Source organism: Thalassophryne amazonica, chromosome 15, assembly GCF_902500255.1.
Source record: "Thalassophryne amazonica chromosome 15, fThaAma1.1, whole genome shotgun sequence".
NCBI lineage: Eukaryota > Metazoa > Chordata > Actinopteri > Batrachoidiformes > Batrachoididae > Thalassophryne > Thalassophryne amazonica.
The window spans coordinates 81,135,736-81,149,447 of record NC_047117.1 but is presented as its reverse complement, the minus strand read 5'-3'; the positions used below and the strand labels follow the sequence as shown (position 1 = coordinate 81,149,447).

General features: G+C 40.5%; 2 protein-coding genes across 2 annotated transcripts in view; one reads left to right on the top strand and one right to left on the bottom strand.

The window, feature by feature from the left end:
* The window catches only part of LOC117526648 (collagen alpha-1(XVII) chain-like), a 29,554-nt gene extending 21,972 nt beyond the window's left edge, over positions 1-7,582 (top strand). Inside the window, exons 28-32 of the mRNA XM_034188703.1 lie at positions 642-719; positions 808-960; positions 1,051-1,191; positions 4,608-4,661; positions 7,355-7,582. Coding sequence (XP_034044594.1) covers positions 642-719; positions 808-960; positions 1,051-1,191; positions 4,608-4,661; positions 7,355-7,407 — 479 coding nt within the window. The 3' untranslated portion in view covers positions 7,408-7,582. The remainder of the gene's footprint in view (positions 1-641; positions 720-807; positions 961-1,050; positions 1,192-4,607; positions 4,662-7,354) is intronic.
* A 3,236-nt stretch (positions 7,583-10,818) lies between these two features.
* Positions 10,819-13,712, bottom strand: part of slkb (STE20-like kinase b) — a 33,731-nt gene continuing 30,837 nt past the window's right edge. Inside the window, exons 17-18 of the mRNA XM_034187369.1 lie at positions 12,647-12,760; positions 10,819-12,499 (exon numbers count right to left, since the gene is read on the bottom strand). Of these exons, the coding sequence (XP_034043260.1) occupies positions 12,353-12,499; positions 12,647-12,760 (261 nt within the window). The 3' untranslated portion in view covers positions 10,819-12,352. The remainder of the gene's footprint in view (positions 12,500-12,646; positions 12,761-13,712) is intronic.

The following is a 13,712-nucleotide window of genomic DNA, read 5'->3' as shown; positions in this document are numbered from 1 at the left end:
GAAACACCACGCATGACTCATCAGCTGTGGCCACAGTGGGTACACATTGAAAACATGCAGGCCAGGTGATCTCCAGGAGCAGGGATAGTGATCCCTATTCTAGAAAGCAGAACAAGCTGTATTGATAAGACATGTTTAAGCTTGTGGACTCTTTCAGCAGATACAAAATAATGACAGAACTAATGTGTAGCAATTATTTGTGAATGTTGGTGCATAAGAAAAACCACTGATAGTGTGAACTACAAACAAGAGTTTTCTCTATTTTACAGATTTAAGAGGGCTTTAATATTGACATGTTAGTGTGAAAAGAGTCTGACCATCTCAACTTTTATGTGTATTCAAAACAACAAACGATACCTCATCCAAAGTGGTCAAAGTGCAGGAAATTTAGTGAAAACCCTACAGTTGTAGTCTTGGCTGGTCTCGAAATAAAATCCCAAATTCTCTTTGTTTGAGATCAAGATAAGACCTTGAAAGAATGTGGTTGAGTCCAAGACAAGACAGAGATGTTGAAAAAGTGGTCTCAAGACCAAGACTGATCTTGAGTACTACAACAGTTGCTCACTTGCTGGAGTAATTAATTAACAACCAGATAGTCGGCTGAAAACATGCTTATGATTGATTGTGGTTCCTGTCACCAGAGTCAGGAATGTTAGCTGTTCCTGGACCTCCTGGAGCTTCAGGTCCTCCTGGGAACATTTCTACTGACCGTTTTCCAGGTAAGCAGAGGCTGTAGACACACAGGATATTTGCCGTGCAGATACACTCTGCTGAATCAGTCATCTATTGTCTAACTGCCACTAACAGGATATCAAGGACAAGTGGGACCTCAGGGGCTTCCTGGTGCCCTGGGTTTTCCTGGTCTACAAGGGCCACCTGGGCCAGCAGGGCTACCAGGCCCACCAGGATCGCCAAGACTGGGGAACTATGCCAGCCCAGACATTCAGGAGTACATCCAGAGTGAGTTTAACAGGAAACATGGATTTTTGATACATTCTTTCTGATAGAATATTAAATATTTTGTCTGCCTGCCACTTGTTACTGCCCAAGGTGTTGCACTCAGAGGTCCTCCAGGACCCCCTGGTCCCCCATTATCTCAGGGCCCTCCTGGTGTCATCCGTGGACTTGTTTCTTATGCTGAGCATGACAACAGAGAGGCACTTAAAGCAGAATTACAAGAGTATATCAAGAGTAAGTTGAAATTTGATCCAGATCCAAGTCTTGTAGTCTAGAATGCTGAAAGATTAAAGTTTTATTGACAAAGAGAAATAACCTTAAAAAGTCAGGGACAGATTTTGAAAAAATATTTTGGAGAGATGGTCTTTGGATCAATTTTGCTGCTGATATTGGTCTACCTCTGTATTTTCCCATTTGTGAAAGTCTTCAAGACTGCAAGATATCTCAGTGGTAGAGATAACATTCTCAGCTTGTAATGTCAAAACAGTCTGATGGAGAAAAATACAGAATTCAAATAGATGTCCTGTGTTGGTTGTTGGAGATAATACCAGTTGGTATTAATGAATTTCTGACTTTGTCAGGCTTACCTGGTTTTGATCTCATGGCTGACCACTCTGTAAAACATGAGAGCTTACAATGGACTCGGACACCACTATGGTTCTGCTGCTGTTAGATCTCAGTGCTGCATTTGATACAGTGGCTCATCATATTCTACTTGATAGGCTGGAAAATCATTTTGGGATTACTGGGAGTGTCCTTGCATGGCTGACGTCATACTTGACCAGTCGTTCTCACTGTGTTTTGTACAGTAACACTACCTCTAACCTTAGTGACATGAAATTTGGGGTTCCTCAGGGGTCTGTCTTAGGCCCCCTGCTTTTCTCCCTTTATATAGCACCCCTTGGGCACATATTGCGGCGTTTTGGGATTACCTTTCACTGCTATGCAGATGATACTCAGTTATACATGCCGATAACTGCTGGTAATCTTGTTCACATAAAATCCTTAGAAGATTGCCTTACAGCAGTGAGAAGTTGGATGTCTAGAAACTTCCTACTTTTAAACTCTGAAAAGACTGAAATTATGGCTCTTGGTCCAGTGAGACATCGGCATTAATTTGACCAGTTACCACTCAGCCTAGGCTCGTGTGTCATACATCACACTGACAAAGTGAGGAACCTTGGGGTAATTTTTGATCCTTTGTTGTCCTTTGGCCTCCATATTAGAAATATTACTAGGACTGCTTTCTTCCACCTGCGAAATATAGCGAAGATTCGTCCCATCCTGTCTATGGCTGATGCTGAGACCCTGATCCATGCATTCATCTCTTCTAGATTGGACTACTGCAATGTTCTATTTTCTGGTTTACTGCAGTCCAGCATTAGGGCTCTCCAATTGGTTCAAAATGCTGCAGCCAGACTTTTGAAACGAAGCAGAAAGTTCGACCACATTACACCCATTTTGGCATCCCTTCACTGGCTTCCTGTCCCAGTGAGATCAGATTTTAAGGTTCTGCTACTAACCTATAAAATTGTACATGGACTGGCACCTCCCTACCTAGCTGACCTAATTAAACCTTACGTACCGACCCGGGCTTTACGTTCTCAGGGTGCAGGACTACTTTGTGTCCCTAAGGTGAATAAGAAGTCTGTGGGTCACAGAGCTTTCTCTTACTGTGCCCCTGTTCTGTGGAATGATCTTCCTGCGTCAATAAAACAGTCAGATTCTGTGGAGACTTTCAAGTCCAGACTTAAGATGCACTTATTTTCCCTTTCATATGGCTAGCATACTGGTACAGTTTTGTTTTACACTTTTTACTCTTTTAATTCATGTTATTAGTAATTGGAGCGGGCCGCGGCCTCAACTTTACCTAAACTCTGGGTCTTTTAGTGAAGCTTAGGGCTAGCGGCTGGCGATCACCTTAGTATTTCTTCTGTTTTTCTTGTTGTTTAATGCTGGCAAATTATACAGTATTTTTTGTCTTTCTGATGCCTGATACTTTTTTTTCTCTGTTTAAGGTGCAGCTCCATCCAGAGATGGGAGTTGTATTTGTGTTGGCGACCCTCCTGTCCTGTGCACCAACAGCAATTCTTGTATATTCGTCCGTGAATTGTTCTGTGAATTATTTCTGTAAATTAGGAGGTCTGTTAGAAAAGTATCTGACCTTTTTATTTTTTTCAAAAACCTGATGGATTTGAATCACGTGTGCTTGCAGGAGCCAACCTTGAACCTTCGTGCGCATGCGTGATTTTTTTTTCACACCTGTCGGTTGCGTCATTTGCTTGTAAGCAGCCTTTGTGTGAGGATGGGTGGAGTTTCTTGTCATTTTTTCTTTGCAAGGAAATGGCGGAACGATTGGAGCAGCGCGACTGCATCACATTTTGCCACAAACTGGGCGACAGCCAGGTGGAAACCATTCGGATTATTCAGACGGTTTAAAGACGTCCGCACAACGGTGGAGAGTGAGCCACGCTCCAGTCGGCCATCAACATGCAGAAATGACCAGATCATTTCCAAAGTGAACACTGTGGTGATGTGGGACCGTCGTGTGACTATCCAAGAAATTGTGGAAGAGGTGGACATCAGCACTTTTTTGGCACATTCCACTATGACAGAAGATTTTGCCATGAAAAGAGTTGCAGCGAAATTCACGAAGCTGATGGCACAGCAAAAGTGCCTTTGTGTTGAAGCCTCACAGGACATGTTGTGACATGACTACCTCATCCACCATTCGTAAGATTCAGACGGCCCAAGCAGAGGGTCGCCCCTTTGAGTCTGGTCTGCTTGAGGTTTCTTCATCAGAGGGAGTTTTTCTTTACCGCTGTTGCTGTGTGCTTCATCTGGGGGTTAGTAAGGTTAGACCTTACTTGTGTGAAGCGCTTTGAAGCAACTTTGTTGTGATTTGGTGCTATATAAATGAAAATAAATTAATCTCCCTAGGATGTGTGACAATTGGGAGGTGCTTTGACACGCCCTTTATGGTTATTGTACCTGGATGCTCTCAGTGGTGAACAGGTGTATAGACACTCCCCTTTATGTTAATTCATCTTGGGGAAATAAAATTCAGTGAGCTAATATTAACATATTAGCATGCTAACACGCTAATGATGGTCTTTCTTATAATGTGTTGTAATGGTTCATGCTAATCACTTAGCTCTTTTTGGTAATGATGGGCTTTTTTAAAGGTGCTTTACAAGCTCAAATACTGACTTCAGCTGTCTTGAACCTGTTTGCATTGTAGCGTTTTGTTATGTCAGATTTTCTTGTTATCATGGCCAAGTGAGAAAAAACTACGTATTTTACACGGACTCCTTCACTTCTGCAGTGTTAACGTAATAATTTTAAAGATGGACTCAAATGAAAAAGCTCTGCTTTTGTTACCATTTGTGTCATTTCCAGCTCAGGGTTTGTTGTGTGACTCTCTGAGGGATCATAGGGGGAACCCCCCCGGGACCCCCTGGATGTCCATGGCTTGATTCACATGGAAACATCAGGGTGTTGGTGTAATACATTAAAAGGGGCATTTTCTCAAAGAACAAATTAATGTCACACAAGGGACTCATATCTTCTTGACTGATGGCTCCTAATATTTCGTGTTGGGACTTTCAGAGTACGTGGAATCTGACCACATGTGGATTTGTCCTCCACAGCCCATGGAGCCATTGTAGGACCACCTGGGAGGCCAGGTCCCAAAGGAGACAGAGGTGATGTACATTTTGAAAGACCATTTGTTATTTTGTTTTTTTACCTGGATCACATGGGTGGTGGCCAAGCTGTTAAATCCACTTGTTTCCAGCGTGGAAGGTTCCTGGTTCAAAGCCATCTCTTCCCATTCTGCAATTATGGAGTTGTGTCAGGAAGGGCATCTGGCATAAAATCTGTGCCAAATCATGCAGGTCCAACTCGGATCGGCTGTGGTGACCCCGAGTGAAAAACAGGGGAGATGCTGAAAGGACTTGCTTACTTGCATCACTAAAAGTGGAACAAGTCGAGCTACTGCTTGACTCCATGTGTCGAATGTGTACACAATATCTTGTGTATCAAGTAACACTTCGGGTGCAGATCCAGTGGTACCCCCTCATGGACCAAAAACAAAAAAAATTCCAGCTGAATGGTGTTTCTGAACCATCTGTTTAGCAACAAGTGACTCAACTAGAAACATTTGTACCAGACCAGATGTAGCGAGGAGTTTTACTTTATAGCCACAGACATTTAAAATGTTCTCTGTTTACTTGTAATCATAACATCGTAACATCACATTCAAGATTGTAAATGACAAAATCAAATGAATTTAAAAAACAGGTTATGAATTATCTTTTCTTTGTGGTGTATTTTGTGGTGAAATATGCACCAAAATCGATGAAATGGCACCTAAAAATTCAAACTGACATTTGTTCACAAATCCATGCATTGGAGCCTATCCCAGTAGTCACAGGGTGTGAGGCGGGGTACACCCTGAACAGGACGCCAGTTTGTCACATGGCCACATACATGCACAATCACATGCACACCTACGGACACAGGGCCGTATATAGGAATGTGAAAGGGGGGGTTCAAATCCTTTGAGTTGGGGGTCCAGTGGGCTGCAGGGCCCCCAGTGGGATCGAGGGGCAACGCCCTCGTGGGGGGCTCAGGGGGGCGAGGCCCCCCGCAGCAGAAGCTTTTTGAGGATTTCGAGGGGTAAAAAGCTACATAAATTTCATTTGAAACCCAAAATGTATCATTTTAGGAAATACATTTTTATATACAAATAGTCCTTGCTTGGGATTGGATCAGTTGCCATAAGAACCACCCTGGAAGAACCAAGATAACATTAATGCAAACTTTATACCTGCCTGTTGGTTGCGAATGACGCAACTGACAGGCGTGAAAAAACTCACGCATGCGCACGAAGGTTCAAGCTTGGCTGATGCAAGCGCACATGATTCATATCCATATAGTTTTTGCAAAAAATAAAAAGGTCGGATAGTACAGACCTCGTATTTAGCGGTATTAATATTCGCGTTTACATTATGAATATGTACGTATATGTACATTATGTATTAAAATAGCGGTATTTAATTTGGCGACCTTGTTTAACTCGCGAAATTTGCATAATAAATCCCACGCGAATATTTGCACCTTTACAGTATTTGCAACAGGAAGGAGAAGCTCCCTTCATTTCTCAGCTTATACATACAAACATGTTTTTACAAACCAGACAAGTGTAATTGTGTGTCTACATGGGTATTTACAAGCCTACTAATCTGTTTGATATCAGAGGAGGATAGGGACCAGGGAGCAAAAATTCTCAACCCCCATGGGAAAAGTTTATCTAGCAGTTTCCCCTTTCGTCACTTAAGTACTCTGGCAGAGGAAATTGAAACTTGAGGGTGTGTGATAATAGCTGTGTAACAGTTAGTGCGTGTTGCTTATTATCAATGAAAATACATAACGTTGATATCCAGATCAGAAAAAAATCAGCAGAATTCTTGGGGGGGGTTCGGTTAAACCCCCTGAACCCCCGCTATACGGTATGCTCGTATACGGGCATGGGACAAATTAAAGTTTACAATCCACCTAACCTGCATGTCTTTGGATGTGGGAGGAACCCACGCAAACACAGGGAAAACATGTAAACTCCACACAGAAAGGCCACAGGTGGGAATCAAGCCCATGATCCTCTTGTTGTGAGGCAACAGTGCTAACGACTAAGCCACGTGCTGCGCCGAAAGCAAACCACTGTAGGATAATATAACTTTTCTATTGTCCAGAATTTATTTGCATGGTTTACTTATGAATTTTATTTTGCCGAAGATTGTTTATCATACTTTTCATTAAATATAATTTTAATCCTTTGAAGTAATCATACTGAGGTGATGGCAAAGTCAATATCAAATCATTTGAGGGATATAAAGCTCTGGAACAACAGAATCAAATGCATAATGTAAAATACATTTACTTTGATAGAATTAACTGAAAAACACTTTCCAAAATGCTGAATTAGTTCTTTGTTTCTGTGATTTGTTAAAAACTGAGACAAGCCCCGTTTTACAAACTGCAACACTGCCCTCTTGTGGATAACATAACTAACCATTGAATTTAATTTATATATTCTTATGCCTTTAACACATTTTAAAAAGTGTCCTGGATAATAATACCGGCTGTCATGAAGACAGTAAGGGGCATGGCAATCTGATATTTGACCTTTAACCTTTACCCAAGGCGGGCGGGCAGACGAGCATTCTTCAAAGTGTACAGTATCTCAGTACTTTTTTCTTCCAATTATAATTTTTACTGTATTTTGTTGTAAGCTGTATATTTAAAGATGTTTTCCTTCAAGTTGATGATTCACAGGAATAACTTTTTTCAAAGGTTTAAAAAGATGTCTAATTAAAGCAACTTTGTTGTTATGCAGGAGAATACGACACACGGGTGATGACGAGAAGAAAGAGAAATGTCGGGACATGAAATCCTGAGTTATCTGATCCACAAAGTCTTTCGACTCAGGAACAAGTTGTACTTGTGAAATCAGGGATGATGTACAGTGTTTTGTTTTTCCTTTTTCTTCTTTTTGAAAGAAACTTATGGGGAAACTTTTTTGTTATTTTAATGAACGAAGAGTCAACTTTCATAGTTATGTGAACTTGAGGTTAAGTTTTTCTGAAAATTAATAAACTGATTTTTTAAAAATATAAATCTTGGTTTTAAGGTTTATCTATACTGGAAAACCTGCAGGATTGTAAACCATGACAGCGTAGTGTGTTACTAATGTAATCTTTGTGACTGTGGTCCCAGCTCTCTTCAGGTCACTGACCAGGTCCTCCAGTGTAGTTCTGGGCTTTCTCAGAATAATTATTACCCCACGAAAGGAGATCTTGCATGGAGCCCCAGACCGAGGAAGACTGACAGACATCTTGTGTTTCTTCCATTTCCTAATAACTGTTGCCTTATCACCAAGCTGCTTGCCTGTTGCCCTGTAGTCCATCCCAGCCTTGTGCAGATCTACAATTTTGTCCCTGGTGTCCTTAGACAGCTCTTTGGTCTTGGCCATGGTGGACAGGTTGGAATGTGACAGGTATCTTTTACACAGGTAATGAGTTCAAACATGTGCAATTAATACAGGTAAAGAGTGCAGAATTGGAGAGCTTCTTAAAGAAAAACTAATAGGTCTGTGAGAGAGAATTCTTTCTGGTTGATAGGTGATCAAATATAGCGGTATGTAAAGGTTTGGGCCCCCCGATGATGTTCCTTTATAAATCAATGGTTGTTTGGATCAGCAATTTCAGTTAAATATATTATATAGCAGACAAACACAGTGATTTTTGAGACGTGAAATGAAGTTTATAGGATTTACAGAAAGTGTGCAATAATTCTTTAAACAAAATTAGTCAGGTCCATAAATTTGGGCACCCCAACAACAACAAAAAAAATATATCAACATTTAGTAGATCCTCCTTTTGCAGAAATAACAGCCTCTAAATGCTTCCTATAGCTTCCAATGAGAGTCTGGATTCTGGTTGAAGGTATTTTGGACCATTCTTTACAAAACATCTCAGGTTTGTTGGTTTCCGAGCATGGACAGCCCGCTTAAAATCACACCACAGATTTTCAATAATATTCAGGTCTGGGGACTGAGATGGCCATTCCAGAATGTTGCACTTGTTCCTCTGCATGAATGCCTTAGTAGATTTTGAACAGTGCTTAGGGTCGTTGTCTTGTTGAAAGATCCAGCCCTGGCGCAACTTTGTCACTGATTCATAAACACTGTTCTCAAGAATCTTATGATATTGACTGGAATCCATGTGACCCTCAACTTTAACAAGATTCCCAGTACCTGCACTGGCCACACAGCCACAGCATGATGGAACCACCTCCAAATTTTACTGTAGGTAGCAAGCGTTTTTCTTGGAATGCTGTGTTCTTTTTCAGCCATGCATACCACCCCTTGTTATGTCCAAATAACTCAATTTTAGTTTCTTCAGTCCACAGCACCTTATTCCAAAGTGAAGCTGGCTTGTCCCAATGTGCTTTAGCATACCTCAAGTGACTCTGTTTATGGTGTGTACACAGAAAAGGCTTCTTCTGCATTACTCTCTCATCCAGCATCTCCTTCTGCAAAGGGCGCTGTATAGTTGAACGATGCACAGACACTATCTGCAGCAAGATCATGTTGTAGGTCTTTGGAGCAGGTCTGTAGGTTGACTATGACTGTTCTCACCATCCTTCGCTTCAGCTTATCTGAGATTTTTCTTGGCCTGCCACTTTGGGCCGTAACTAGTACTGTGCCTGCGGTCTTCCATTTCCTCACTATGTTCCTCACAGTGGAAACTGACACCTGAAATCTCTGAGATAGCTTTTTGTATCCTTCCCCAAAACCATATTGAACAATCTGTTTTCAGGTCATTTCTCATTAAAGGAGATGCAAGGAGGAGAAACATTTGCAAATGGCCACCTTAAATATACTTTCTCATGATTGGATTCACCTGTGTAAGGAGGTCAAGGGTCAGTGAGCTTACCAAACCAATTTTGTGTTCCAATAATTAGTGCCAAATGTATTAAAATCAATAAAATGACAAGGGTGCCCAAATTTGTGCAGCTGCCCAATTTCATTTAAATAATTACTGCACACTTTCTGTAAATACTAGAAAATTCATTTCACTTCTCAAATATCAGTGTGTTTATCTGGTATATATTTAAGTGAAATTTCGGATCCAGACAACCAATGATTTATAAAGGAAAATCATGAAAATTATCAGGGGTGCCCAAACTTTTGCATACAACTGTATTTGTTCACTTTACCGCAGCTTTTTTCAGCAGTGTGATAGCAGCTGGAACAAAGAGATGAGACTGAGATGGTTTGGACGTGTGCAGAGAAGGGACCCAGGGTATATAGGAAAAAGGATGCTGAGGATGGAGCCAGCAGGCAAGAGGAGAAGAGGGAGGCCAAAGAGGAAGTTTATGGATGTGGTGAGGGAGGACATGCAGGTGCTTGGTGTGACAGAGGAAGATACAGAGGACAGGATGAGATGAGAACAATTGATGTGCTGCGGCAACTCTGAACGGCAACAGCCGAAAGGAGGAGAAAAAATAGCAGCTGGAACAATACTGTTCTACAGCACTTGGCTTTACATCTGGGGACTAAAATTGTCTGTCCAGATGAAGGGAAGTGGCTGAAACTCATTGTGCAAAATGTGCAATTTGTTGTTTTAAATGTTATCGTCTATCTGCTGTGATCAGCTTCCACAGTGTAACTGAGTTCCTTTTCTTGACATGACAACAAAGAAAATGTTACGATTCCATACTGTGAAAGCCTGATAAGTTCATCATGGTTTCATCTCTATGGAGAAGTTTCCTCAGATAGCAAAGTCGATGGATCTCCTTTTTACTCACCGTTTCATAATTTATGCAAAACTTTACTTTTAAAGCTACAATTGCCCCAAAAAGTTTATCTAACTGCACAAAGTGCCTATAAAGGTACTCAAAACTTTAAACTTTTAGATTTTTATTGTTCGTTTCGTGCTTTTGTTTAAAGATTTCTTAGTGTTTTAAAGAAAGTAAAAAATCTGTTTCATGTTCAAGTAAAAATAATTTGCAACATTACCCAAACAAAATAAATTATAAATTGTATAAAATAAATCTATAAATTGTAACTATTAGATAGAAATTTCAAACCAATGAACTTGAACAATTCCAATTTTGCCACTCAATGAAGGAATTAGTTTTACAGGCAGAACAGAGAGAGAAGTTTTACAGGCAGAACAGAGAGAGAGAGTTGGTTTTTAGTGTGCAGGCTGGGTTTCTTCTTTTGGGTAAACCAAACTCTACTTTTTGGCGCATCACTGAGTGGAATCAATTCAAGGAGTAAAACACAACAGACGGCCAAAGAAAATGATTTATTTACAGCAAACTAAATCTACATTACAAAGGAATTCTACAAACTATACGCTTATCTTTTCAGCTCCATAAAGACTTTGATATGACGAATGAACTTTTTTTCAGTTAGCATTAACAATTTAGTCAATTTACAAAATCTCAAATGTTTCCTAACATAATTAAGTATTGATATAATTAACGAGTTCCTTGCCTGTTTGTTGAAGGTGCACAGCACGTGGGCCTGAAAAAAAAAAAAAAAAAATTAACCACACTAATTAGAAATATGCCACTTCAAGCAGCCAATCACAAAGAAAAAAGATGATGAGATGAACCAATCACAGGTGAAGATGGCCCAAACCAGTCGGGTCTTTTTTTTTTTCCTTCTTTAAATACATCTGCATTTTACATCATAAAGCAGCCTGTGGAAAGTAAAAACAAAACAAAACAAACAAACAAAAAAACACCCACACTGACTGACAAGTTGGAAACAGGAATACAGTTTATCACACTGTGAAGAATTAAGGCTATGAACTAGTAAGACAATAAGACAGCAAGAACATTTTCATAAAAAGAAAAACCAAAAGCCACGGAGGCCTCATCACGACACATCTGGTACCAAAACATTTTACGAGGCAGGAGGAGAAAATAGACATCTTAATGCCACGGAAGCTGAAAGAACCTGTAACTGCAGATTTTGTTGGTCATTAATGATACAAAAGCCTCAGAATGTCTGGACTTTATGGACATCAATACATTTTTGGTATTATGTTTAAAAGCAAAAGTACGGTGGCTGAGAGAGGCCACCACAGAAAAGCCCAATTCTGTTACACATGATAACAATAAAAAGATAGGTTTGTTTTTTGAGTCCACAGTGATATCCTTCCTGTCTCTTAATGTAAACCATCTCAACATCAAAAAGTTTTTTTTTCTGTAAAACTCAGTCTCTAACTTTGTGCTTTTGTGCACATAAAGGCATTTGTCAGAAAATCCCTGAAGAAAAGAATAATTTCTGCTGCAAACAATTACTCAGTTTTGCACTAAAATTGTGGATTAGTCGCAGGAATTTTCACACCTAATGTATCACAAGCTGTTCTAACACAGACATGTCATTAAAAATATACTGATGCATTTATTTTTGTCAACAGGAGCTGCACTAAAAACGTCATGTGAATGGACATTCTAGTCAACAATCAATGCTGAGATTTGATATTAAAGTTCACCACATTAAGATGATGCGACTTTAATAACATCAGCAGCAAATAACTCTCATCATTTTACTTACTGAGATTTAAAAGTTAAAATTGCCAAATTTTACAGGCACCAACTTAAAGACAGAGAGTTGGACAAAATGCTACTTTAGTAGTTTTGGAGTGACAAAATACTGAATTAAGGAACACGACTCAAACTGTTGGTCGTCTCTAAATTCTGGAGTCCAGACAAACATTTTCATCTTCTGTGGATGAAGAAGGCAAAAGGCAGCAGCACAGCTTCATGTCTGCATCTGGAAGTGTGTGGGTGTGCAGGCGTGTGCACATTTCAACTAGAAGCCCGTGGACTGGATGCTGGGGATCGGGTAGAACTTGGAGATGCGGCTCTGGGTGGACGGGTTCAGGCACTCCGACTCGCCGCTCATTTTAAAGAACACTTCTTGTTCCTGCAGCTTTCTGGCAAACTCCTCCTCCAGCGCCTGCACAAAACACTCAGGTTCATGTGTGGTTGAGACATAAAGTGAAGGTTATTAATTGACGGGCATTACAGAACGGATGAAGGAGCGTGTTTGCTTTGAAAGCAGAAGAACTTCCAGTTGAAATATGGACGTTCCTGCTCAACGTACCTTCTTTCTGGGCCGTAGTTTCTCCTTCCACTCCTTCAGCTCCAGGCTGTGCTCCTCGTCGAGCTCTTTCAGCTTCTGGGTTTCATGTTCAACCAGAAGATGGCACTTCTCATTCTGAAACAGAAGGGGGCGCCACAGCTCAGGCATTTATGTCTTAATTGTCGCTCTTGTTCACTTTGCGTGCAGTGATAAAATACTGGACAAACATTCAGTGACGTCGTCTGTGTGTAATTTGTTTTGGCAGGTTTTTTTTAAATGTATTTTTTGGTGGACTGAAACGTGATTTTCATAACAGCTAGCTCAGATGCAGCTATTAACAATGAAAAACGGCATGCCTCAATAAGTGTAGCTGCTAATCAGTGCTAATCATGCAAACACATAAATTAAATAATACTAAATTTTTACTACACAAATACTGGAGCACAAAGTTCTTAGATGGCCCGTTAGTACAGTTAACCGTGCAGTAAGCCGCACTGTCTCAGAGGTTTGCAACAAAATGCTCAGAGTCCACAGGTGCTAGTAACCTCTGCTAGCTGGATTCCTGACCCAGCACACAAAGGTTCACTCAGAGTGATCATGTCCCTAATTATTATTATTAGCTGATGGCTGAGCATAGGTTACGGGATGAGTAACACAAAAACTCACCCTGTGCAGTTATCATGAACAGGGCAAAATCAAAACTGGGATTTTTGTTCCGGGCTTTAACATGTTTATTTCTGCTCTAAAGTTGGACATTTTAACAACAGTGTATGGTGTCACGGACTGAGGTTACCCCGTACCAGATTTACATATTCGCTGTCTGGGCATGCGTGAAAAACAGGTAGATCCTTCTGTAATGAGTGTGGACCAGAATCAGGTTTAATCTGAATAAATTCTGATCTTATCTCTGCAAAAAACGGTAAGCTTGTTCTTTACTGAGTTTACCCTTTCTGTGCGCGGACCAAAATCAGGTTTACAGACGAGTTATTTTCCTCCATAAACTGAAACCAGCTCTCACACAGAAAAGGTAAACGCAACACAGAACAAACTTCCTGCTTTGTGCGCATGACGCAGATAGTGAATATAC